The sequence below is a fragment of the Aquarana catesbeiana genome, linkage group LG02, assembly GCF_042186555.1.
Source record: "Aquarana catesbeiana isolate 2022-GZ linkage group LG02, ASM4218655v1, whole genome shotgun sequence".
NCBI lineage: Eukaryota > Metazoa > Chordata > Amphibia > Anura > Ranidae > Aquarana > Aquarana catesbeiana.
The window spans coordinates 185,235,706-185,260,795 of NC_133325.1; the positions used below are offsets into that span (position 1 = coordinate 185,235,706).

The 25,090-nt window shown below is 43.4% G+C and overlaps 1 protein-coding gene across 2 annotated transcripts in view; it reads right to left on the reverse strand.

Moving 5' to 3' along the window:
• The window catches only part of SPATS2 (spermatogenesis associated serine rich 2), a 149,742-nt gene that overhangs the window by 110,150 nt on the left and 14,502 nt on the right, over positions 1-25,090 (reverse strand). Inside the window, exon 2 of one of the 2 annotated variants that reach the window (XM_073614025.1) lies at positions 9,480-9,626. In XM_073614025.1, coding sequence (XP_073470126.1) covers positions 9,480-9,504 — 25 coding nt within the window. In that variant the 5' untranslated portion in view covers positions 9,505-9,626. Of the gene's footprint in view, positions 1-2,129; positions 2,185-9,479; positions 9,627-25,090 lie in introns of those variants that run through there. The other variant, XM_073614024.1, reaches the window with a different exon arrangement.

Below are 25,090 nucleotides of genomic sequence, written 5' to 3' on the forward strand. Positions count from 1 at the left end.
ACATAGTCAGGCTGTGCCAAAAATGATTGCTCATATTACAGATGGCCTATGACAGAAATAATTCCGTATTCTGTTGCTTCTCCTGAGTACAGGGATGCCACATGTGAGACTTTTTGGGAGCCTAGCCGCGTACGGGGCCCTGAAAACCAAGCACCGCCTTCAGGCTTTCTAAGGGCGTAAATTTTTTATTTCACTCTTCACGGCCTATCACAGTTGTGGAGGCCATGGAATGCCCAGGTGGCACAAACCCCCCACCCCAAATGACCCCATTTTGGAAAGTAGACACCCAAAGCTATTTGCTGAGAGGTATAGTGAGTGTTTTGCAGACCTCACTTTTTGTCACAAAGTTTTGAAAATTGAAAAAAAAAAAAAAATAATAATAATATTTTTTTCTTGTCTTTCTTCATTTTCAAAAACAAACGAGAGCTGCAAAATACTCACCATGCCTCTCAAATAGCTTGGGGTGTCTACTTTCCAAAATGGGGTCATTTGGGGGGGGGTTGTGCTATCTTGGCATTTTATGGCCTTCAAAACTGTGATGGGTAGTGAGGAGTGAATCAAAAATTTACGCCCTTAGAAATCCTGAAGGCGGTGCTTGGTTTTTGGGGCCCCGTATGCAGCTAGGCTCCCAAAAAGTCCCACACATGTGGTATCCCCGTACTCAGGAGAAGCAGCTGAATGTATTTTGGGGTGCAATTCCACATATGCCCATGGTCTGTGTGAGCAATATATCATTTAGTGACAACTTTTTGTAATTTTTTTTTTGTCATTCAATCACTTGGATCAAAAAAAAAAAAAAATATTCAATGGGCTCAACATTCCTCAACAATTTCCTTGGGGTGTCTACTTTCCAAAATGGGGTCATTTGGGGGGGGGGGGGTTTGTACTGCCCTGCCATTTTAGCACCTCAAGAAATGACATAGACAGTGATAAATTAAAAGCTGTGTAAATTCCAGAAAATGTACCGTAGTTTGTAGACGCTATAACTTTTGCACAAACCAATAAATATACGCATTGACATTTTTTTTTTTACCAAAGACATGTGGCCGAATACATTTTGGCCTAAATGTATGACTAAAATTGAGTTTATTGGATTTTTTTTATAACAAAAAGTTGAAAATATCATTTTTTTTTCAAAATTTTCGGTCTTTTTCCCGTTTATAAAAATAAAAACCGCAGAGGTGATCAAATACCATCAAAAGAAAGCTCTATTTGTGGTAGGAAAAGGACGCAAATTTAGTTTGGGTACAGCACTGCATGACCGCGCAATTAGCAGTTAAAGCGACGCAGTGCCAAATTGTAAAAAGTGCTCTGATCAGGAAGGGGGTAAATCCTTCCGGGGCTAAAGTGGTTAAGACCGGGCATATTTTTCCAAACTTGTGTACACGTTAAAAGCATTTTTTATTTGCTAGAAAATTACTTTGAACCCCCAAACATATATTTTTTTTCTAACACACTAGAGAATAAAATGGCGGTCATTGCAATACTTTGTCACACCGTATTTGTGCAGCTGTCTAACAGGCGCACTTTTTTTTTGGGGGGGGGGAATATAATTTTTTTTTTTTAATTAAGAAAGTGTAAGACAACCATAAACGTTAGCCCAATTTTTTTTTATATTGTGAAAGATAAGGTTACGCCAAATAAATTGATACACAACATGTTCCTCTTCAAAATTGCGCCCGCTCGTGGAATGTCGGCAAACTTTTATCCTTAAAGATCTCCATAAGCGACATTTAAAAAAAATTCTACAGGTTGCATGTTTTGAGTTACAGAGGAGATCTAGGATTATTGCTCTCGATCCAACGATCGTGGTGATACCTCACATGTGTGGTTTGAACACCATTTCCATATGCGGGCGCTACTCTCGTATGTGTTCGCTCCTGCACGCGAGCTCGGCGGGGCACATTAAATAAATAAGAAAAAAAAAAAAAATACAAATTGCGTCACTTTTTTTCCTATTACAAGGAATGAAAACATCCATTGTAACATTTGTAATAGAAAAAAAAAACATGACAGGACCTCCTAAATATGAGATCTGGGGTCAAAGAGCTCAGATCTCATAGTTACACTAAAATGAAAAAAAAAAAAAAAAAAAAAAAACACACACAACACACACGATGGTTACTTACAGATAGCGGTGTTTCTACAAAATCTTCCAAGACGGCAACACATGAGAGATGATTCCTACAGGAAACAATCAAATCACAGCTGTTTCTAAGGCCCCACCTTACCCCTTGTCCCTCAGTAGTTGTAAAGTAATACTCCTAACCGATTCACAAGGGTTATTTCAACATATAGGCACTTACCACCTAGTGTGTACGTACTCCTTCACCCATAACAGGGAGGGAAGTAGGCCTGCCGTCCTGGAAGGTTTTGAAGAAACACTGTTATCGGCAAGTAACCATAGGTTTTCTCGCCTCACCCTCCAGGGCGGCAACACGAGAGGATAATAAAGAAATCCATAGGCCTACCTTAGGTTGGGGATAACTGCCTGTAACACTTTGACTGAAGGCTAGGTCTTGCTGCAATAGGACCTCCACTCAGTAGTGCTTCAGGAAGGTGTCTTGACTGGACCAGGTGGCTGCGCTATGAATTTTATCTCAGGAGGCTCCTGCTTTTTTGGCCCAGGAGGTTGCTAGGGCTCTAGTTGAGGGTGCTTTCAACTTTTCAGGTGCAGGTATGCCTGAGCTTTTGTAAGCTATAGTAATAGCTTGCCTTAGCCACCTACAGAGACTGAAGATTTTGAGGCTTGGAGTCCCTTTCTAGGTCCAGAGAAGAGGATTAAAAGATGATTAGATCTCCTAAATTCTTTTACCCTCTGTAGATAAGTAGGGAGACATCTCCTGACATCTAAACAATGACATTTCTTTTCCCCTTCATTCCTAGGGTTCTCGCAAAAGGATGGTAAAGGTTATTACCCGAGTCCTATGGAAGGCTGAAGACACCTTAGGCAGATATAATGGATCTGGCTTGAGGATGATTCTATCTGGTAGGATTAGCAAAAAGGATTCTTTAATGGAAAGACCCTGTAAGCCCCCCTACCCTCCCAGTAGCAATTGCTAGGAGAAAGGCTAGCTTTATGGTCAAAAACTTAAATGAGACTTCTTGTAAAGGTTCAAAAGGGTGTCTAGATAATGCCTCCAGAGCCCTCGTTAGGTCCCAAGGTGGAAACCTATCCTTCTTGACAGGGGCAGCCCTATCCCTGGCTACCAAAAATCTTTTAAATTAAAAAAAAAAAAAAAAAAAAAAAAAAAGGTTCCTTTGCTACTCTAGCGTCAAGAAAAACCGAAAGAGCTGCCACTTGTACTCGAAGAGTGTTGACAGCCACACCCTTCTCTATCCCATCCTGGAGAATTCTGGAATTACTGGAATAGAAGTGGAAACTATTTGTTTTGGTTTACACCAAAAACACAAAAAAAAAAAAAAAAAAAAAAAAAACTTTCCAAACCTTAAAGTAAATTTTTCTTGTCACCTTCCTGCTTAAGAGGAGAGGGTGTATCACTCTGTCTGAGCAAACTTTGCTCTTAAAGGATCTGGCGCTCACTAACTAGGCCGTCAGATGAAAGAATCCCAGTCTGGGGTGCAGCACTGGACCCTGCAAGAGAAGGTCCAGAAGCTTCCAGGGAGGCGCTACTGAAAGTGCCTTCAAGGTCGCAAACCAAGCCCTTCTTGGCCACCATGGGGCCACTAGGAGGAGGACACTGCCTGAAACCTGGCTGAGTTTCTGAATGACTTGCGGAATCAGTGCCAGAGGGGGTAAAGCGTAAGCCAAGTGGAAGGTCCAGATCTGCGCTAGAGCATCCAAGCACTCTGACTCTTTCCTGAGAGAGAAAAGAACTTTACCTTCTGGTTTTTTGATTGGCAAAGAGGTCTATTTAACGAGCAGGTCCCTCTGATTCCTCTTGTACCAAATTGTAATCTAACTGTAATGTCTGCCCTGATGTTGTAAAGCACTGCGTAAACTGTTGGCGCTATATAAAACCTGAATAATAATAATATTATTATTATTGTTGTTATTATTAATAATCTCTGGGCAGCCAAACTTTTGAACTAGTACTCTAAACACTTTCGTGTTCAGTTCCCATACTCTGACAGGTTGGCGACTGAGGAAGTCTGCTTCCTGGTTGTCTGTGCCCCTTATGTGGACCCCTGACAAGGAGACTACCCTGTGCTTGGCCCAGGTCAGGCTCTCCTTCGTTAAGGCTAGAAGGGTTTGTAACCTGGTTCCCCCCGATGGTTCAGATAAGCTACGGTTGTAGCATTGTCTGAACAGGCCAGGACTTCTTTTCCTGTGACCGTCTTTTCGCAGGCTTTTAGGGCTTCGCCCACCGCTCTGAGTTCCCCAAGATTGGAAGAGGATCTGACTATTTCCCTCTGTCAGGAGCCCTGAGCTTTGGCTTTCCCTAGGTGAGCTCCCCATCCCTGGGCACTTGCGTCTGTGGTGACCTTTAGTGGATCCCACCGACCCCAGGATCTGCCTTTTTCCAAGTTGCCTGGAACTGACCACCACACCAGGGAGGATTTTACCCGACGGATAATGATTAGACTTTCATCTAGGGATTCGTTCTTTTTGTCCCAACAGGAAAGATGGAAGGATTGCAGATCCCTTGAGTGCAGTTGCACCCAGACAACTGCTGGAATGCTGGCTGACATGAGCCTCAGGACCCTGAGGATCTCCCTCCTGGAGCACACAGGGGTTCCTATCAGCCTTTTGATGGCCGAGTCAACCTTTTCCACCTTTTCCCTTGGTAGGAAAAGCTTTTGAGCCTGAGAGTCCACCCGGAAACCCAGGTGGGTGTGGACCTGAGCTGGTTTCAGGGAGGATTTTTCCAAGTTTACCAGCCAGCCTAGTCTTTTCAGGACAGAGATCACCTTCTGGGTATCTGTTTCCACCTGAGCAGCTGATGGACCGGAAATGAGCAAGTCACCCAGGTAGGGTATCACTGCTATCCCCTGGAGGTGGAGATGGGCCACCGCCTCTGCTAGAATCTTCGTGAAGATTCTTGGACTTGCCGCTAGCCCAAAAGGAAATGCCTTGAACTGCCAATGGAAAACTCCTTCCTGTGTTACTACCGAAAATCTCAGGAAAGCCTGGTGTTCCTGGAAAATCAGAACATGTAGATGGGCATCCCTAAGATCCAGGGTGATCACAAAGACAGCCTTCAGTAGGTTTTTCCGCACTGAGTAAATACTCTCCATGGAACACCTTTTGTATGCTAGGAAATTGTTTAAGTTCCTGAGATTTATAATAAAGGCGATACTTTCCTGAAGGCTTGAGTACCACAAAAATGTGGGAGTAAAAGCATTGGTAAAGCTGGCTTTTTGGGACCATAACTACCACCTGTTCTGCTAGTTCCTGAATCCCGTCTAATAGGGCTTTCTTTTTTAATGCATCCTTGGGAAGATGCGTTAACGTGATCATAGTTGGGGGCTCTGATGAGAATTCTAGGCGGTAGCCTTCCCTGGGCAGACTGATGATGTAAGGACTGTCTGAAATCTCCTCCCACTGAGGAATGAAATGAGTCTGCCCCCTACCCCGATTCTGGCGTCACTTGGGATCTTTTGTGTTTTGGCCTGGAGAGGAAAAGAGTAAATTACCTTTTTTGCCTGCCTCTACCATAACTCCACCTTCTGCTGGGTTCCTTCTTGGACCTTTGTTGATTTTGTCTCGAGGGGCCTCGGAAAAATTTCTTGTACTTTCCCATTTGGGTTTAACAGGAAATTTCTTCCCTTTTTCTGAGGACCTAGACAAAAGTATCATCAAGACCTGAGCAAAACAACAAAGATCTTTCGAAGGGCAAGCCACACAGTTTGGCCTTGGAGGTAAGATCACCTTCCCAGGCTATAACCCAAATGGCCCTCCTGGCCAAGTTAAGCAGTGCTCCTGTTTTTGCAGAGGCATTAACTGAATCCACTGCCACGTTAGCCAGGAATGCAACAGCCTTCCCTATCACTGAAAGGGAATCTAGACTATCCTGAGACTTATTTCCTTGGGGGAAGTGTCTACTAAGCTTCTCTATCCAGAAGTCTGTATTTCTGGCCACACAGGTTGCTGCTACTTCAGGGGCCATAGCTGAGGAATTGGGCTCCCAGGCTTTTTTCAGCAGGGACTCTGACTTTCAGGCCATTGCATCCCGGATGTTCCCAGAGTCCTCAAAGGAGAGGTAAGACATTTTTGTCACCTGGGAGAGGGTGACGTCCAACTTAGGGACCTTTAAAAAAAATTCTGCTTCCTCCTCCTTGAAGGGGAACCTTCTCTTCCAGGTTTTAGGACTGAGCAAACTCCTTTCAGGAAATTTTCACTCCTGAAGAACCATGTCTTTAGAGACTGGTGTAGGGGAACCCTAGCCTGGCTTTTAACCAACCCCCTGTACAACTTATCCTGTACAGAGGTTTCCTTAAAGCGGAGCTCCACCCTTAAGTGGAACTTCCGCTCATCGGATTCCTCCCCTCCTCCGGTGCCACAATTGGCACCTTTCAGTGGGGAGGGGGGTGCAGGTATCTGCACCCACTTCCGGGTATAGATAGCCACAGAATATCCGCAGATGCCCCCCCCTGTTGTGTTCTGGGAAACACACCATTTCCAGAACACTGGGACCAGTGAAGACGCGCAGCGCGACGCGCACATGCGCAGTAGGGAACCGGGCAGTGAAGCCGCAACGTTTCACTTCCAGATTCCCTGACCAAGGATGGCGGTGGGGGCAGCCGAGAGACGAGCGATGGATCAGCTGCCGACATCGCTGGACCCTGGGACAGGTAAGTGTCCATTTATTAAAAGTCAGCAGCTGCAGTATTTGTAGCTGCTGGCTTTTTTTTTTTTTTTTTTTTTAAAGGTGGAGCTCTGCTTTAACTGGTTCAGGGATTTCTTCAGTGGCATAGATAGCCTGGAGGAGTTCCTCCAAGTCCTCTAAGCTGAAGAGGTGACTACATATCTTGAGGTCTTTTACATCACTATCCAGACCCAATCTAGCCTCCTCATCTGAAGAGGGCTCAGAGTTTGCCTGGCTTTCTGCTTCCTCCATCTCATCCTCTTCCCTGGGCTGAGCCTCTGAGAGAAAAAAGTAAGAGATACTTGGTCCTGGCTTGGATAGTAAACTCTCCTGTCATGAGGGACCCTCTTTAGGGGTGGGTTCCTCTGAACCTACTATTAGGGGTGTGCGAGTAGAGGTGCAGAAAGATTGTATAGTGGCCAATATTTCCTCTTGTACAGACTTGAGAAAATATTTCATTAATCCTGAGGCCTCTTTCCCAGCCAGTTTGTTAATACACTTATAACAAAAAGGCTTGGTGTGGGATTTTGACAATCTTTCCCCGCAATTACCACACTTTTTACTGGCACTGGTGCTAGCAGATGAGGAAGGTGGTTTGTCAGAGACCTCCTGTGCTCTGCTTAGGGAATCTGCAAGAAAAGAGGGAACAAGTCATAGTCACTCTTCCTGCCCCCTGTATCATGGCTGCAGGTCCCTTTTCCCCGGAGGAGAAGGCATGGGGGATTACCAGGGATCATCTAATCTGGTGTCAAACCCCCAAGTAGGTAAGAAAATGGCACTTACCCGGTCCCGCCTTGCTCTTGCCTGCAGCCACCTGTGCTGTCTTTCCATCCTCCTTGTCCATGAGGTGGACTCAGACAAACTTTTAGCTCTTTACAGCTCACCGAGCCCTGCTGTGAGCAGGAATGCTTCAGTCTCCGCAGCCACGCAGGTCCGGCGTCTCCTCCACACTTTGAACCCACTTCCTGTGTCTCTTTGGGCTTGCTTCACCTCTTCCTGCTGTGACAGGAAATTTCAGCCCGAGAGTGAGGCTTGGAGCGCGCGAGTCCTCCCCTTGGTGCTTAGATTGTTTGGACTCCGGCAAAATGGCGCCCGCTGCACCAGGTGAAGACCGGAGACCCAAGCTGCTGAGCGGCATGCAACGGCGGGGAATTTAAAATGTCCAGACTGCCTGCACAAGTGCCGTTTTGGGAGCGACCTGTGAGAAACTCTGAGGCAGCAGATAAGTGCAGCCCTCACTGGCATTCCTACACCTGGCTCACAGGGGTACCATCCAACTCTGTTTTTTTTTTCTCTGACCAGAAGACTAAAAAAACGTTTCGCTGTGGGAGAAACACAAACAATACTGAGGGACAAGGGGTAAGGTGGGGCCTTATAAACAGCTGTGATTTGATTGTGTGCCATCACCTCTCGTGTTTTGCCGTCCTGGAAGGTGAGGTGAGAAAAGTCCCTTTAAGAGCTATGGGCAGAAGTGACATTTTAACGTCTCTTCCGCCCTGCAATGGTATTGAGCAGGGTGGGGGCTATCTTCCCCTCACTCAGCTCCATACCACAGAGGGGAGAGGATGCAATCCGATGTCCTCCGCAGCTTACCGGAGCCACTGGCAGCGGCGCAAAGCACCGGAGCGTGGCGTGAGGGGGGCCCCTCTCCCGCCCCTGATAAAAGTGATCTTGCAGCGAATCTGCCGCTGAGACCACTTTTATCTGAAAGAGGACCGCCCGCTGAAGGATACTGGGGTTATGGCAGCTAGCTGCTGTTAGAACAACGATATCCCTCTTTAAAATGCAGCCGTATGACGACAGGGGCTGTCTGTATGTGGTTAAGACTTTACATATACAGTTCCAGAAATGTTTCATGGGCAGGTTTTCCTGTTATATATATTGATTATCAAGTAATCAATACATTCAACACTTTTTTCCCCCAATTTTTGCATTTTTTTTTTCCGACCTTGCTATCTCTATCACCACATTTACCTTCACCTTTTTATCCTAGTGAAAACTGTAAAATTTTGATTTTTCACCACTTTAAAGCGGAGTTCCGCCCAAAAGTGGGTACTTGGTTTAGAATGGGCCTTCCTGTCCCACTTCCTTCTTCCTGCACTTGGCCACCTAGGCGACTCCTCCTCTCAGCCTAGGCGGCCCCTCCCTGCCAGAAATCTTCTGGGACACGCGACAGGTCCCAGAAGATTGCCTGGCCACTAGCAGAGTGCAGCACGACTTGCACATGCGCAGTGCGACCCCGGCCATGAAGCCGAAAGCTGTCACGGCCAGGTGCCCACAGTGGCTATGATGGCGCCGGCAGAAAGGAGGGAGGAGAGGAGCGAGGCTTCGGTCGGCTGCATCGCTGGATCGTGGGACAGGTGAGTGTCTGTTTATTAAAAGTCAGCAGCTACACTTTTTGTAGCTGCTGACTTAAACTAAAAAATGTGTGGAACTACGCTTTAACAATGGTTTCCAAGACAGACAAAGAGGATGAATCTCTGCACTGAAGAGACACATGTCAACAGAAGTTTGACAAGGGTTCTAATACTTATGACACTTGATCCAAAACAAATGAAAAACATTTTAGCTAAACACTTCGGTAAGCATAACATTTTAAAAAGATATAACTGGTTATTTCAATGTTTTAACAGTTCTTTAGAAACAAACCATATTCAGCTTTTATTAAAACAACCTGGCATACATATTGACTAGTATTTATTAACTTACCCTTATTACTGTGTTTTCGAGACATCTTTGTTAGAATATGTTAGGAATTCAAAGCAAGAGGTTTGCTTGTCCACAGGCTTAGCTTGACAATATTTTAGGACTCCTTACATCACTTGGGCCAGTTCCTTCCCAACTTCTTCCTGAGCTCTGAAAAGACAAGGATGCATTAATCCATTGACAATACTAGACATGATGGCAACTTTGATGTGACTAAGATTACTAGTTAGAGTCAAATATCTGTGATCCACGTTTTTCTAAAGAAATATTAAAACCACAAAACACAGATACACTGTAGAGCACAAAGTCCAATAGGAAAGTATATCTCCAGAAGTTCCTGATATCCCATGACTGCTATGCACAATATTCTCAGATATTAGACAAACCAAAAAGGTAGAACATTCAAAAGAGATCAAATGTGCATCTATCATGTAATATGCTCAGACTGATTAAATGTTCACCGTTATCCTCATTTTAAACAGGGCAAAAAATAGAAAAACACAAAAACAAAAAAAAAAACAAAAAAAAAAAAAAACAAAACACATTTTCTCTTATTTGATCAGGCTATAATTAGCTGTCGTTACAGGTACGCTTTCGAATGAAGACAGCAGTCTTCAATAAAAATAAATAAAATAAGACACCCTTAAACCATTAATATTAATGCAGTTCAAAGAAAACCTAAAACTTCCTATAATCTGGGTAACAGACACACACACACACGACCTAGTAAAGCCGATACCAACCGAGAGTAAGCCTGTCAGGATTTTTCCTGTCACAACCAAGGCTCCCATCTTGCACTGGAGGCTGCCACAGCCTAGTTCCCAAGTGTGATATTATTTCATGCTTTTCTTCTGGGAGTTGAGCAGCCACAGCCTTTACAACTCAAAAAGTACATGGGTTATGTTAAAGGAGAAGAACAGCCAAAGCTCGATTGGCTGTGGCTCACAGGAGTGCAGTTTGTTTTGCACTCCTGTGACCAGTTTTCAGCATACAGCGGGCTGAAGCCTGCTGTCAGCTGCCATTACAGTGCCGGTCCAGACAGGGAAAAATCGCAACAATCAAGTTGGGATCCGTCCACATGCCTGGACCGCCACCTGGCTCAGCAAGCCGCTGACAACTTGAGCCGGCCGCTCCTGCCCCCTCCACGGATCAGCACTTCAGTGAGCCCGGGGGGCAGAGCAGAGAGCGGCGACTGACAGTCATGAGCTCTCTGCTCAGGGCGGTGTTTGATCAATTGGTCCTCAGTCTTAAAACCGGCAGGTGCATCCACCTAAGTATGAACAAAAAAGGGGAAGGGGAGGACGGACACACACACACACACACACACACACACACACTTCTCTTAACTTACAACCACCCTGTAAGTTGCCCTTTAAACAAAACCTGTACAAAAATAAATATGGAGGCCATCACTGTTGGAAATTTCAACTGCCTTGATGCCTTGTTAATTCAATATCTTCAAAACTTTGAGGCCTCATGCACACCAGGCCATTTCTTAGGGGTGTTAACCCCTATACTGCCAGTGAAAGTTTTACAGTAATCAATGCATTTTTATAGCATTGATCTCTGTAATAAATGCCAATGGTCCCAAAAATGTGTCCGCCATAACGTTGCAGTCACAATAAAAATTGCAGATACACACACACATAATTATAATAATAATAATAAAAAATCTATCCCCTATTTTGTAGATGCTATAACTTTTGCCCAAGCCAATCTATATACGCTTATTGCGATTTTACCAAAAATATGTAGATGAATACATATCGGCCTAAACTGAGGGGAAAAAAAAAAAAATTTTTTTTATATATTTTTGGGGATATTTATTATAGCAAAAAGTAAAAAACAATACTTTTTTTTTCAAAAATTGTCGCTCTTTTATGTTTATAGCGCAAAAAATTAAAACTGCAGAGATGATCAAATCCCACCAAAAGAAAGCTCTATTTGTGGGAAAAAAAAAAAGTACGTAAATTGTTTGGGTGCAATGTTGCACGACCGCGCAATTGTCAGTTAAAGCGACTCAGTGCTGAATTGCAAAAAGTGCTCTGGTCAGAAAGAGGGTAAAATCTTCCGGGGCTGAAGCTGTTAAACATATCATACATACCTCCACTGTGCAGCTCATTTTGCACAGTGGCCCCGTTCATCGTCTTTTGGGGTCCCCCCACGGCACTCACGGCTCCTCGCATCGGTAAACCCCCTAGGAGAAACGCTCTCCCTGGGGGTTACTGTGCGGTTGCACTCCCAAGTCCAGCATTTGCGTCCATAGACACAGAATGCCGGACTTGACAATAGCGGGAACAAATGGCTGTGCTGCTATCAATCTATCCAATCAAGAGCAGAGAACCCCAGCCAGAGGTAGAACGCATCTCCGGCGTGGGAATGAACTGGCTCAGGTGAGTAAAGCGGGGTGGGGGGGGGGGGGGGGTGGTCAGCAACAGAAGTTTTCACCTTAATGCATACAATGCATTAAAGGTGAACACACACACACACACACACGGGTTTACAACCCCTTTAAGTTCGTGTGCAGGAGGCCTAAGAGTTACTGACCTGAAACCGAAATGTGGATAAATTCTAACGTCACACAGAAGACCCTTTTTGCATGCATTTTCTAGGTCTGCAGCATAACCACTTGCGTACTGGGCACTTGTACCTCCTTCCTGCTGAGGCCAATTTTCAGCGCTGTCACACTTTGAATGACAATTGCGCGGTCACGCAACAATGTACCCATATGAATTTTTTATAATTTTTTTTCACAATGGTAAAGTAAATTGATGCAGACACTGCAATTACATTTTTGTTTTCAAGTTTAGCTAAAAAGTATTGTTTCGTTAAGGCTCGTACACACTAAGAAAATCCGCCGACCATTTTCGACCAAAGAATTTTCTTCTGATTTTCGTATAGTATGTACACAATGTGCCAGTTAAACATTACATATAAACCATCACCTCAGGTTTCATTTCCTTGAATGTGCTTTCTCAATGTCCCTTTCATTATTCTAATTTTCAGTGTACCTTGAAATGGCGAGGATGTTGCCAAACTTACAGTTTGAGCAGTGCAGTAGAATCATGGTCACATGCACTGCTAGCTTCATGCTACAAATCCCAAGATTACATATGTTGGCATTCAGCAATGCAAATGTGTGCACACTATCACGCATTGTCTGGTACCTCCTATAAAGTAGGGGGGCCTGACAGCAAAGCAATAGCCTTTTCTGGCTCTGCTATGCATCAGCTAGGTACTAGCCAGGGCTTTTAAGAAATCGACTGACTTTACAGGTGGAAGAAGTTTGTTATATCTGCCGGGAGTGCGGACAATAAGCCCATGTAGGGCCAGCATAGCCACCCTCAAAGAGGAAAGGAGGCATATTATTTAACTGATTTTTTACTGATTATTTGAGCATGGCAAGTCAAATAAAATTACATATGCAATTGAGAAGGAAACAATTATTATACTGGTGTAGTGATGTAGATTTAGTGACACTTTAAAGTTGAAATTCCAGGCTTGCTAGCCAATTAAAAAAAAAAAAAAAAAAGTGGCATGGCTAGACAGATACTGATCACCATGATGACTGATGACCAGTACATCTGTGGGCTCTGTCATATAAGCCATACCCTTTCATTTTATAGGATGCTGCATGGCAGGGCTGGAGTAAAGCAGCCACAGTCGAGACCGAATGCAGCGAGTAAGCTGGATGTGTGCTTGCCACCACTCCTAACACCATTGTGGTGACAATTTCTTGGATGCAGCGGTCAACATACTCCCTGTAGGTCCTTCCAGTAGCTGTACAGGGAGTACAAGCCATGTTTCCTGTATATTATGAAAGCAGCTGCCAGAAATGAGAAAAGTAAAATATAAAAGTGTGGCGCTAATTATTACATATCAAATGAATATACAGTGAGTATAGATCAGATATTACGGTATAAACCGAATAAATACGTGAATATATAAATTAGTAAATATATAGTGGCAATCAATATACATGTATTGAACAAAATATATGGAAAACGTGAAGTATAAAGTCCCAATATATGTGCAAACAAACAAAAAAAGTCTGTAATAATGGTGAAAAGATAATGATAGCCAGGTATCTCCTGAGCATGCAGGGGGATGGTTCAGAGCCGGCACCTTGGCATATGAATAGACCGTAGAGAAACCGGAAGTGCACAGAGGATTGATGTCGGTGTCAGGACCATCACCAGAAACCAGGGAGGCTTACCAGAAAATATGGCCTGAAATGGCATATGCCAAACAGGTCAAAAAAGCTTGAAGACCACCAGGTCTAGGCACATAATCTGGCCGGATGTCATCAAGAAGGGAGGGAAGAGGATCAGCACGACTTCCTCAGCAGTGGATGCACCATGAACCAGATAATTAGTATGGATAGCATGTGAGGGAAAAAAAACTCACATAGCGTGATAACGTTTGAACTTGGATTTATTAAAAATAAAGAGAAAAACAAACTCACATTTTTAGAAGATAAAAACAGCATGTAATCTTGTAGCGGTAGTTATGAGGGGTCCACCCGACATGTTTCAACTAAAAAAGTCATCATCTGGGGTGTGGACCCCCCCATACCACCGCTCTATATATAGATAAATGTTGGGTGATGACCCCCACTGGGAATGACCGAAACCGGAAGTGCTTCTGACAACTTCAATTTCCGGTTCAAGGGGTATAAATGTTCCCAAATCAAACAAAATATATGATCAAGCTATTTTTAATCAAAACAAATTAGATCCGTGAAAATATTGGTTTGATGTAAAAAAGATAGGGGACAGCAGAGTTAGAATGGCTTGGATTAGGGCCGGTATATGACCCGGAACCAAGCCTCACTCTCGATTTATCCAAGGCAAGTGGGCGGAAGCGCAGTGATGACACCACGCTCCGCCTCCTGAGACGAGCCACGCTGTCGCGCTGCGCGATGACATCATACGCGGAACGCGGCAGCGTCGGCATGCGCTCCACGTCGGTCTCACCAAGCCTCTCTTTGGGGACGCTTGTAAGTGAATGGGGAACGGTCATAACTCCCCCGGAGGTGGAGCTTTACTAGGATACAGGACCGGAAACGCCACCAAAGTGTCAGCAAAGGCGGCCACATACAGAAAAAAATGTATGATAAGTGAATAAAGGCTGAATAATTTGAAAATAAAAAATTAGAAATGTTTCCGAAGAAATCAATGGAGTATAAATATAAGTATGTTGGAAACCGGGACGTGTTTAACATAAATGGATATGAAAGTAGAATCTACCGGACATCACCAGTAGGGGGCACCAAACAATTCAGAGCATACTTAGATACATATATAAGATAAAATAGTATATCGGATATACGAGTTGGGGTCCCATTTTCCGCAAGGTATTAACGTTGAATGGGACATCAACTCTTTCATCAACCAAGCATAGCCATGCTTGTATTTCTGTTCTCTCTTTTTCAATGTTTTTAATATTATTAAATATTTTTTTAAACTTTTTTTAAACATTTTAAGTTGTATTTTGTAAATTTAAAATAATTTTTCTACAAAGGAATATGTACGATCCAATATACTACATTATGTTTCCTTGGTTACTATATTCCCCTACTATTTTATCTTATATATGTATCTAAGTATGCTCTGAATTGTTTGGTGCCCCCTACTGGTGATGTCCGGTAGATTCTACTTTCATATCCATTTATGTTAAACACGTCCCGGTTTCCAACATACTTATATTTATACTCCATTGATTTCTTCGGAAACATTTCTAATTTTTTATTTTCAAATTATTCAGCCTTTATTCACTTATCATACATTTTTTTCTGTATGTGGCCGCCTTTGCTGACACTTTGGTGGCGTTTCCGGTCCTGTATCCTAGTAAAGCTCCACCTCCGGGGGAGTTATGACCGTTCCCCATTCACTTACAAGCGTCCCCAAAGAGAGGCTTGGTGAGACCGACGTGGAGCGCATGCCGACGCTGCCGCGTTCCGCGTATGATGTCATCGCGCAGCGCGACAGCGTGGCTCGTCTCAGGAGGCGGAGCGTGGTGTCATCACTGCGCTTCCGCCCACTTGCCTTGGATAAATCGAGAGTGAGGCTTGGTTCCGGGTCATATACCGGCCCTAATCCAAGCCATTCTAACTCTGCTGTCCCCTATCTTTTTTACATCAAACCAATATTTTCACGGATCTAATTTGTTTTGATTAAAAATAGCTTGATCATATATTTTGTTTGATTTGGGAACATTTATACCCCTTGAACCGGAAATTGAAGTTGTCAGAAGCACTTCCGGTTTCGGTCATTCCCAGTGGGGGTCATCACCCAACATTTATCTATATATAGAGCGGTGGTATGGGGGGGTCCACACCCCAGATGATGACTTTTTTAGTTGAAACATGTCGGGTGGACCCCTCATAACTACCGCTACAAGATTACATGCTGTTTTTATCTTCTAAAAATGTGAGTTTGTTTTCTCTTTATTTTTAATAAATCCAAGTTCAAACGTTATCACGCTATGTGAGTTTTTTTTCCCTCACATGCTATCCATACTAATTATCTGGTTCATGGTGCATCCACTGCTGAGGAAGTCGTGCTGATCCTCTTCCCTCCCTTCTTGATGACATCCGGCCAGATTATGTGCCTAGACCTGGTGGTCTTCAAGCTTTTTTGACCTGTTTGGCATATGCCATTTCAGGCCATATTTTCTGGTAAGCCTCCCTGGTTTCTGGTGATGGTCCTGACACCGACATCAATCCTCTGTGCACTTCCGGTTTCTCTACGGTCTATTCATATGCCAAGGTGCCGGCTCTGAACCATCCCCCTGCATGCTCAGGAGATACCTGGCTATCATTATCTTTTCACCATTATTACAGACTTTTTTTGTTTGTTTGCACATATATTGGGACTTTATACTTCACGTTTTCCATATATTTTGTTCAATACATGTATATTGATTGCCACTATATATTTACTAATTTATATATTCACGTATTTATTCGGTTTATACCGTAATATCTGATCTATACTCACTGTATATTCATTTGATATGTAATAATTAGCGCCACACTTTTATATTTTATTGTTAGTTTTGATCCTGAGTCTACGGGTGTGTTGGCTGCTGTTCGTTGCCTTCAGCGTAGCGCTGTACTTAATCCCCAGAAATGAGAAAAGTACCCAATGCTTAACCTATGGAAGGGTCCCTGGGAAGCACTCTTATAAAAACCAATTGCAGATGTCACTTGCTGGGAATGCACCCTTATCAATCATATTTTCATTAAGATAAGGCTAACCATCACACAGTCCTGCAAAACACCTATCCTCAGTTTTAGAAGGCCAAAAGTTTGGTTCATGGAATGCTTACTAATGAAAAGCTGACAGCGATCCTTAAGGACACAGAAGAAAAAATTCCTATGGGTTTGGCAACCTTAGCTTGATCAGGTCCCTCCCATTTGAAAGGACAAGAGCCCCTGGGGTACTCTATCCCTTCACCCATCTCCTTTCTCTTGTTTCTGGACCTTCTGCCCTTTTGCTATCTTCTACCCCCTTTTCAGTCTCTCTAAGCTCCTGACGAACTCTCCACCCTAACTCTGACCAGTCACTCCCCTCATGGGGTTGGTTTATTTTTTGCCTTCCCATGATGGGTAGTATTAGCCTTACTGATGCCACTGGAGCCTATGGACTAATAAGTATGACATTGCTCCTCTTGTAGTCTAGAGTCCACAAAAGCAGAATGCCATTTAAAAAAGGTAGTTATGCCAGCTACAGCATCCAAATTTTAAAAAGCATATTGTATTGAAAATGTTGCATTTCAAGACCGAAGGCAGCTTTTCACTGCACCTGCATTAAATACAATATTGCCTGTCCTGGAGTTATTCAAATTTGAGAATCTGAGCAATTAAATTGCAACACAAGGAACAGCAGATTTCAAAAAAATCCTGCTGAAACTTAGCAGAAATCTGCTACTTAAAGGATAACTAAAAATGCCACTGGAGATTTAGCAGTGAGCTGTGTTTTGCTCTTCGGATTAAAACAACAAAGTCAACGTCTTGTGTTAACATCTGGCTAATTGGCTTTTGAGTAAAGCTGTCCCTAAACAAGCTATTTTCAGCTTGTTGATCGAGCACTGGAAAAAAAAGGAGCTTGGTATAAATATCAACTACGCTTCTAACTCCATTGTAAATATCGATTTGCAACTTTTATTTTTCACCAGAACAGTTTTGTCCCAAGGTACCTGGGCAGCTGGATTCTGCTAAAGCTCCAAATTTATTACCCACACAGGTCACATAAACAGCAGCATGGTATGGTCAAACACAGCCACAACGTATAAAAGAAATACAATTCTTTTTCAGCCATTTAACAGCGCCAAGATCAGGCCACCTGATGCTCTTTTACAGATCTGGCCATACACAAGTATCATGAGCTAAAGTACTGTAGAAAATTATTCAACTGTCTCATTAATGGGAATTTCCTTTACTTCCTCTCTCGAAGACACACCTGGAAGAGAGAGGAAATCTCCCTTAAAGTGGTTGTATACTCGCACATCAAAAAAATAAATAACCGCACTGCATACTAGCTCATTATGAAATACTTACCTTAGATCGAAGCCCCCATATCGCAGCCCAGGCCACGCCAAGAGAGCTGACATCTTGCCCTCGGCGTTTCTTCCGGGATCGCGGCTCCGGCACAGTGAGTGGCCGGAGCCGCGGTGACATCACTCCCGCACATGCGCGCGGGAGTCTTCTTCCTGGCAAGATCCAGCAGCGTCTGCCAGACCTTCAGAGCGCAAGTGGCGCTGACGTTAGTGGCTGCATGCAAAGGGAATATCTCTTAAATCTCCTACCGTACAGGTTTAGGAGATATTAATTTTACCTACAGGCAAGCCTTATTATATCTGATTTACATTCAGTGTCACCGTCTCACCACAACATTCATCCATACTTTTTCCTCATTGTTCTATTATAACATGCACTCATTTCCATCGAGTAAAATTCTTACAGGCATGTTACAAACTATATGCCCACTATCACACACATTTGTTTATTCATAGGTTTAGCACCCCTGGTCATCCCCCCCCCCCCCCCCTTTTTTTGGGGCGTCTCATGACCAGCTAATATACACATTGTATATGCTTATAGGTTTTTCCTAAGCAAATGTATTCTACATGTTGTGATGGAGAACTTATATGCGTCTGGGTTATCTACCAGTTTATGTCCTTATGTCTTCCAGGTTTTTTTATACACATTTTTCTAATATTTTTTATTGTTATATAATCATGATTCAGACAATGGTTCCCTATCACCAACATATCCGGGCCGCTTTTCAGCACTTCCGTTGACATACCCGGGTGCTGAGTCACCAGCGCTCGGCTTCACTGTGCAATGACGCTGGAGCGTGATGTGTTGGCGGCGCGGCGCCGCTCCACACCATGGATCCTCACTTGCCTCTTCCTTAAGTGGAATCGAGGCTTGGAGCGCAGAGACCTGAGCCTGGTGTCTACGCCCTGAAACTAGGTGTCATGTGACGTGCTTAGCGGCTCGTGATTGGGCGGTGAAACCATCGTCAGCCAACCTCACGCAGAAGCCGGAGCCTGTGGTTAGCACCCTGAAATAGGATGTCATGTGACGTGCCTGGCGACTTGCGATTGGGTGGTGGAACCATTGCCAGCCAATCTCATGTATTTGGATTCCTAATGGCTGAGGTCCGCTCTGTAACGGTCCTGCACAGCTGATGGGAGTTCCTACAGCTGATACTGATTTTCAACTAGTTATGGGCCTACAAATATAAGCGTGTTACCAGAGAATAGCTAATATGCCCCAGTAGAAGGACCTCTAGTCCGAAAACATGTCGGGTTGCGATTAGCTATTTTTAAACGTTTCTATTTGTGATCACTTTTATCTCGACTGATGTCATCTGGATTTTTACTTTGTTTGGTTTGTAATAAACCTTTCTATGTGGATTCAAGCACTATGTGAGGTCCTTTTTTTCCCTGCTACATGTCCCCACGCTGGCTGAGTGAAGGCTATACTCTTCCATCATACCTCTGCGGGTGAAGTACCTATGTCTAGCCTTGGACTACTCATCCCCCTCAGCTCATCAATGATTACCATATAGGAACCAGAGGAACCTGTCGTACACGTCCTCCCATCGAGTTTCCATTTGGATCGGTGATCCACAAGCCCGTATGACACCTAGCCGTATGGCAAACATGTCCACCTATTCTGGTAAGGGTATTTGCTCCTTCTACTCTTTTCTGTGGATATCGATTAATGGAACACCACCTCTGTTATGTATATGACATCCAAGAATATTAGGACACCATCTGTGTGATCTTTATGGCATCCAAGATTAACTGCTTGTCAACCTAAACACACATTGTTCCACCTTGTTGGACACTTACACGATTATTTTGCCCACTGAGTTGGACACTTATACAGTCATGGACTAAACAGTTATTTCATGCAAATTATTCCTTTTTCACATCAAATGGTCATCCTATTATTTTGCTGCACGTTTTTTAGTCACACATGTGTGCACCATTTTAATGTAATTTTGATTTTATTTAGCGCTGCATTTATATTTTTCATTTGTTTCACTTTGTCACTACATCGTTGATGCTGGCTGCTTCCTTACGTGTCATCTCACAATTTTTGCGAGTAGCGCAACAATACTGCATTTTCGTTGTTTCACTGTTTTAGTATATTTTTTGTTGCTGCCACTATCATCCCACATTCTTACCATGGATGTGCTTGATTATCGCACCACTCGCTCTATTGTCACAGAGGGAGTCTTTGTCGCTCTAAACACCAACACAGATGAGTGGGTTGTTTATGTGCCTCAAAAACCTCATGGTTTCTGAGATCCATCTATTATGGGACATTGCGTTCCTTGAGCAGTACTCTAAGGAACGCTTTGTCCCTAGAGGTCTAAGATGGGACATACATCCCCAACAGGATGAAACTGAATTGGAGACCTGGTTCCACTATTTTAATAAAGTGGGTATTAACTTCCTTGGCTTTCTTGTGGACAGAAAGAAGGGGAGGTTATCCCTCATAGATAGAGAAATCAAAGAACTTAGAGAACATCTCCCTCTCGGCTAACCTTAAAAGCCATCTTGAGAAAGAAGAGAGGGATCAGCGTACCAAAAAACAAAAGAAGTACACAAGGGACACTACTGATTATAGAAATAATCAGGTGTTTAACTGGCAGAAAAAAAGATGTGAATACGCCTATGGAAGTTTCGGGTACAACAGAAGGGAACATTCCCTCCTCCCGAGCTCCAGATAGTGGAAGAGCGCTCACGGTTTCCTCGGCACAGGATACCAATATGCACAACCAAACCGAGCGCCCTTCTACTTCTGGAAACCGGAATGGTAGGATTCCCATTCCTAATCACCCCCATAAAAATGGCCAGAAATATGGGAGTAAAGGCAGGGGGGGCCCCAGAAAGGGAGGGGGTCTGCTCCTGTGAGGAATGTCAGTTATGAACATCTGGATCCAGTTGTTTACACTAGATCTCCCCAACGTGACCATTATAGTAGGAATTTTTCTGAACCATATCAGAATTAAATCGCACTCCCCCTCCCATTCGCACCTACAATAGATTCTCTCCTCTCCGAGAAGAACCTCAGAGACAACAATATTATAATTCATACCCTTACAGGGATAATGAGTATAATCAATATGATAAATCACCTTACACTTATAACCAAGCACGCCCCAATCCTCCCTATAATGAGGATTTTCCCAAGGGACCTTTAGGCCCCAAAAGAAGAGCAGATGCAAACGAGGCACCCGAGGGGGGCGGCGGGCCTGGAAAAAGAAGGCGCAATTAAACCCAAGTAAATTTGGGACCTTTGACATTTTAAAATTTAAAAGGAAACTTAATATCCAGAGGCACTTTTTAAGTAATCCCACTAATTCAGACACTGGAAATATAGTGGAGACTGAAGGAAACGAGAGAAGAGTAATACACTCTGGGCTAGCGAATCCTTCACTTTTTAATCCCCTGAATAACATGGCTCCTGCCATCAAAGTCTTTTTTGACCTGGTGTTGAAGGACTTAGACCAATTACCCACCAGACGTGCATATGATCACCCCAAAATGAAGTCGGGCTTAAAATCCCTTTGTGAACATAAGGACATAGTAATTCACCCGCCGACAAAGGTGGAGGTCCGGTGATTTTAGACAAGGAAGATTACCATCTCGAGATGTGTCGTATCCTTAGTTATGACAAGACCTATATGGCACTGAATAATGATCCTACAAAGGTTTTCAAAAAAAGGATTAGTAGATATTGTAGAACGAGGATATCGACAGGGCATTTTAAATAAAAAAGAAAAAGAATTTCTTGTCCCAGTCGGCCCGAGGATCCCGGTAATGTATTATCTTCCGAAAATACACAAGAGCATTACCAGGCCCCCGGGCAGACCCATTATAAGCGGAATAGACTCGGTTACTTCTAAAATTGGCCGTTACATTGATTTTTTTCTACAACCGTTGGTGTGTCAAGCCCCCTCCTATCTGAAGGATACAGGGGACACCATTCGGCGTTTAGCATCCGTTGAGTACCAGGACAATCTCATCCTGGTTACAGCGGATGTCACAACATTATATACCTACATCACACACAAACTGGGACTTGAGGCTGTAAAATATTACCTCGCTAAGAATAGCAAGATTCCATCTATCCAACAAAGCTTTGTCATGGAACTTCTGCAATTTGCCACACTTACCAACTATTTCTGGTATAACCATCAATTCTTTTTGCAGAAGAAAGGCGTGGCTATGGGGGCTAAATTTGCCCCCAGCCTCGCCAACCTTTTCATGGCCCTATGGGAGGAGAATGTCGTCTACCCATCACAGCGGCCCGAACTGTGCCTATGGGCAAGATATATAGACGACATCCTCCTCCTGTGGAAAGGTGACGAGGAAACCCTCCATGAGTTCATGGCCACTCAATAACAACGAGAGGGGGATATTTCTTACGTACAAGACAAGTTCTGTCTCTATACAGTTTCTGGATCTGGAGATATCCATAGTTGACCGTCGGATTGTGACCACCACCCATTTTAAGCCGACGGACAGAAATGGATACATCTCTACAGATAGTTGTCATTACAGTCCATGGTTAGAATCTGTCCCACGGAGCCAGCTGCTACGTATTCGCAGAAACTGTTCCTCTTCTGGTGATTTTGTAAGGCAAGCCCACTTTTTGAAGGAGCGATTTGTTGCCAAAGGGTACCAACCATCAACCATAGACCAAGAGATCACTAGAATCTTGTGTATTGATCGAGATACACTTATCACCGAACGTCCTAAGTCCACCTCTGATGACAAATTTAAGTGGTCGATGTTCACCCAGTTTTCCATTCAACATAGGCAAATAAAACATATTCTGAATCGCCATTGGGGAGTTTTGAAAAGTGACCCGGTTCTAGGCCCAGTGCTTCCGAGCAATGCAGGTGTCACCTTTAGAGGAGCCCCATCTCTCCGAGACCACATTTCCCATAATGTCGTCAAACTTCTTTATTTTGTGCTGCATTTATATTTTTCATTTGTTACATGGGGACGTTGTTTAACCTCTCCTGAACGATTTAACTTGACAGCTAGAAACTGGCGTTAGTACAGAGCTTTCAAGAGCTGACCAGGACAGTTCATCCGATATTCTATTGGACATGCACGGAAATTTTTTTCGTACGATGCCAGATACGATTTTCGTTTAATTAGTACAGCTATCGTTCGAAAATGCAACACAAATGCATTACAACACGACATCACTTCCGAATTTTTATTCTGTCGTACGGGAATTTTCTTGACTTTAGTAAACTCATCATATATCATATTCGACGTGAGATTGGCATGAAAAAAAAAAAAAAAAAAAAAACGATCATTCGTCCGATAATCGGATCGTGTGTATGGGGCATTAGCCCTTGGATAGAGGAAGATAAGATGAGGAAAGTTAAACACTGCTGTGATAATGATCTTCACAAATAAAATATACAATAGTGGAAGCAACATCTGGCTATTTAAAAAGCTGAAACCATCACAATAGACACTACAATTAATTTATAAAACCAATGCAAAATTAAAAAGGTTCTTCAGTCCCCCACCAAAAAAAAAAAAAAAAAAAAAAAAAAAAAGTTGGCAGCTTCAAATACTATCGCTGCTGACTTATAGTAAAAGGACACTTACCTGTCCAGGGATCCAGCACTGTCCTCAGCTGGGCCGGGCCTTCACCCCCCTTTGGGACCCCGGTGTCAGCATGTCAGGAGTCCCTCCTTATGGCTTCACAGCTGGCTTCCCACTGCACATGGATGAGTGAATGGTTCTGCAGCCTCCTGGGACTTATGATGTGTCACAAGAGGCTGCATGGAGTGGGGCCAAACTTCCACTTTGACCGCCTAGGCGATCCTGGCGATATAAAAACCAGGTACCCGCTCCACCAAAGACAAATTGTCCAAAAGTTGAAGGGGGGGGTGTCAGGAGGAGGCAGAAAAGTGGAACTTCCCATTAAGGATGAAGTTTTGTTTGAAACCACAATAAAGAGTTCTAAATTGACATTTAGGGCCTGCAACAAATGCAAATTCTAGAATGGGCAGAGATTATTTTGCCTTCTGTTCTCTCCAGCCTCTACTCAGTCACCATAACTGAGAACACACTGCTCCTGTCTGACTGCACAGGAAAGCTGAAACCAGTCACTGACTGCCCAGCTGCACAAAGAAGACTTGTCTGGGACTAGCCAGTCTACCTGAACATAATCCCAGCTGTGTCAAAGGGGTATAAGAAGTTCAATAGTAACTTTTATTAACCTGATATCTGCTGGAATGGCAGAAAAGTTTTATAAATAGGAGTAAAAAACATCTGCAACTGACAGCAGACTATGAATACTAATAGCACTGGAAAAGCTTAGCAATGATGACAGTGCTTAAGCATGTAAAGTTAAATGGCAATGCTCAATTCCAAAGGGGTTTAATGCTCCAAATCTTGGCAGCTCATTTCCACAGCTCTTGTCTGCGTGGCAGTTCTCATCACAGTTAAGGGAGAGAGGAAAGAATTTTAATACAATTTAAACAGGTAGATAAATAGTTACAGGGAAATGAAAAGGATTTACCTAAGGTCACACAAAGTATTAGAATGACGCAGAGGCTGACTTTTCTCCTTACGATTTTGTAATGGAACAAAAGATTTAAGGCAAGCGGGGTATAGTGTTGTTAGCTACAACAATCTAAAGATGTGACTACCAAATATGCTACACTCTGCGTCACATTTACTTACTCGCTATCCGAGTGGGATTATGGCCAAAGGGCAAAGTTCAATTTTGCGCCAATTCCACTGATTCCGGCTTGCTCACTGCATACAGGGCTTAAAAAAAAAAAAAAAACACAAAACACACACACACACATAGCGTTTTTGTACACAGTTTAGCATTCTCCTGCCAGTAAGCTCACACCAAGAACACAAACCAGAAGGTTTTTTTTTCCTGCCCCCAATTGTCCTAATGTACAAGGACACATAGGATAACATTGAGCTGCTTCTACAGTCAAAACACAAAACTCCTTTAGAAGCAACCATTTTTTTAAGCCAGTATACATGGAGTCCACCTGACATTCATTCCTACTGAAGACTTGTAAAGCTGCACATGT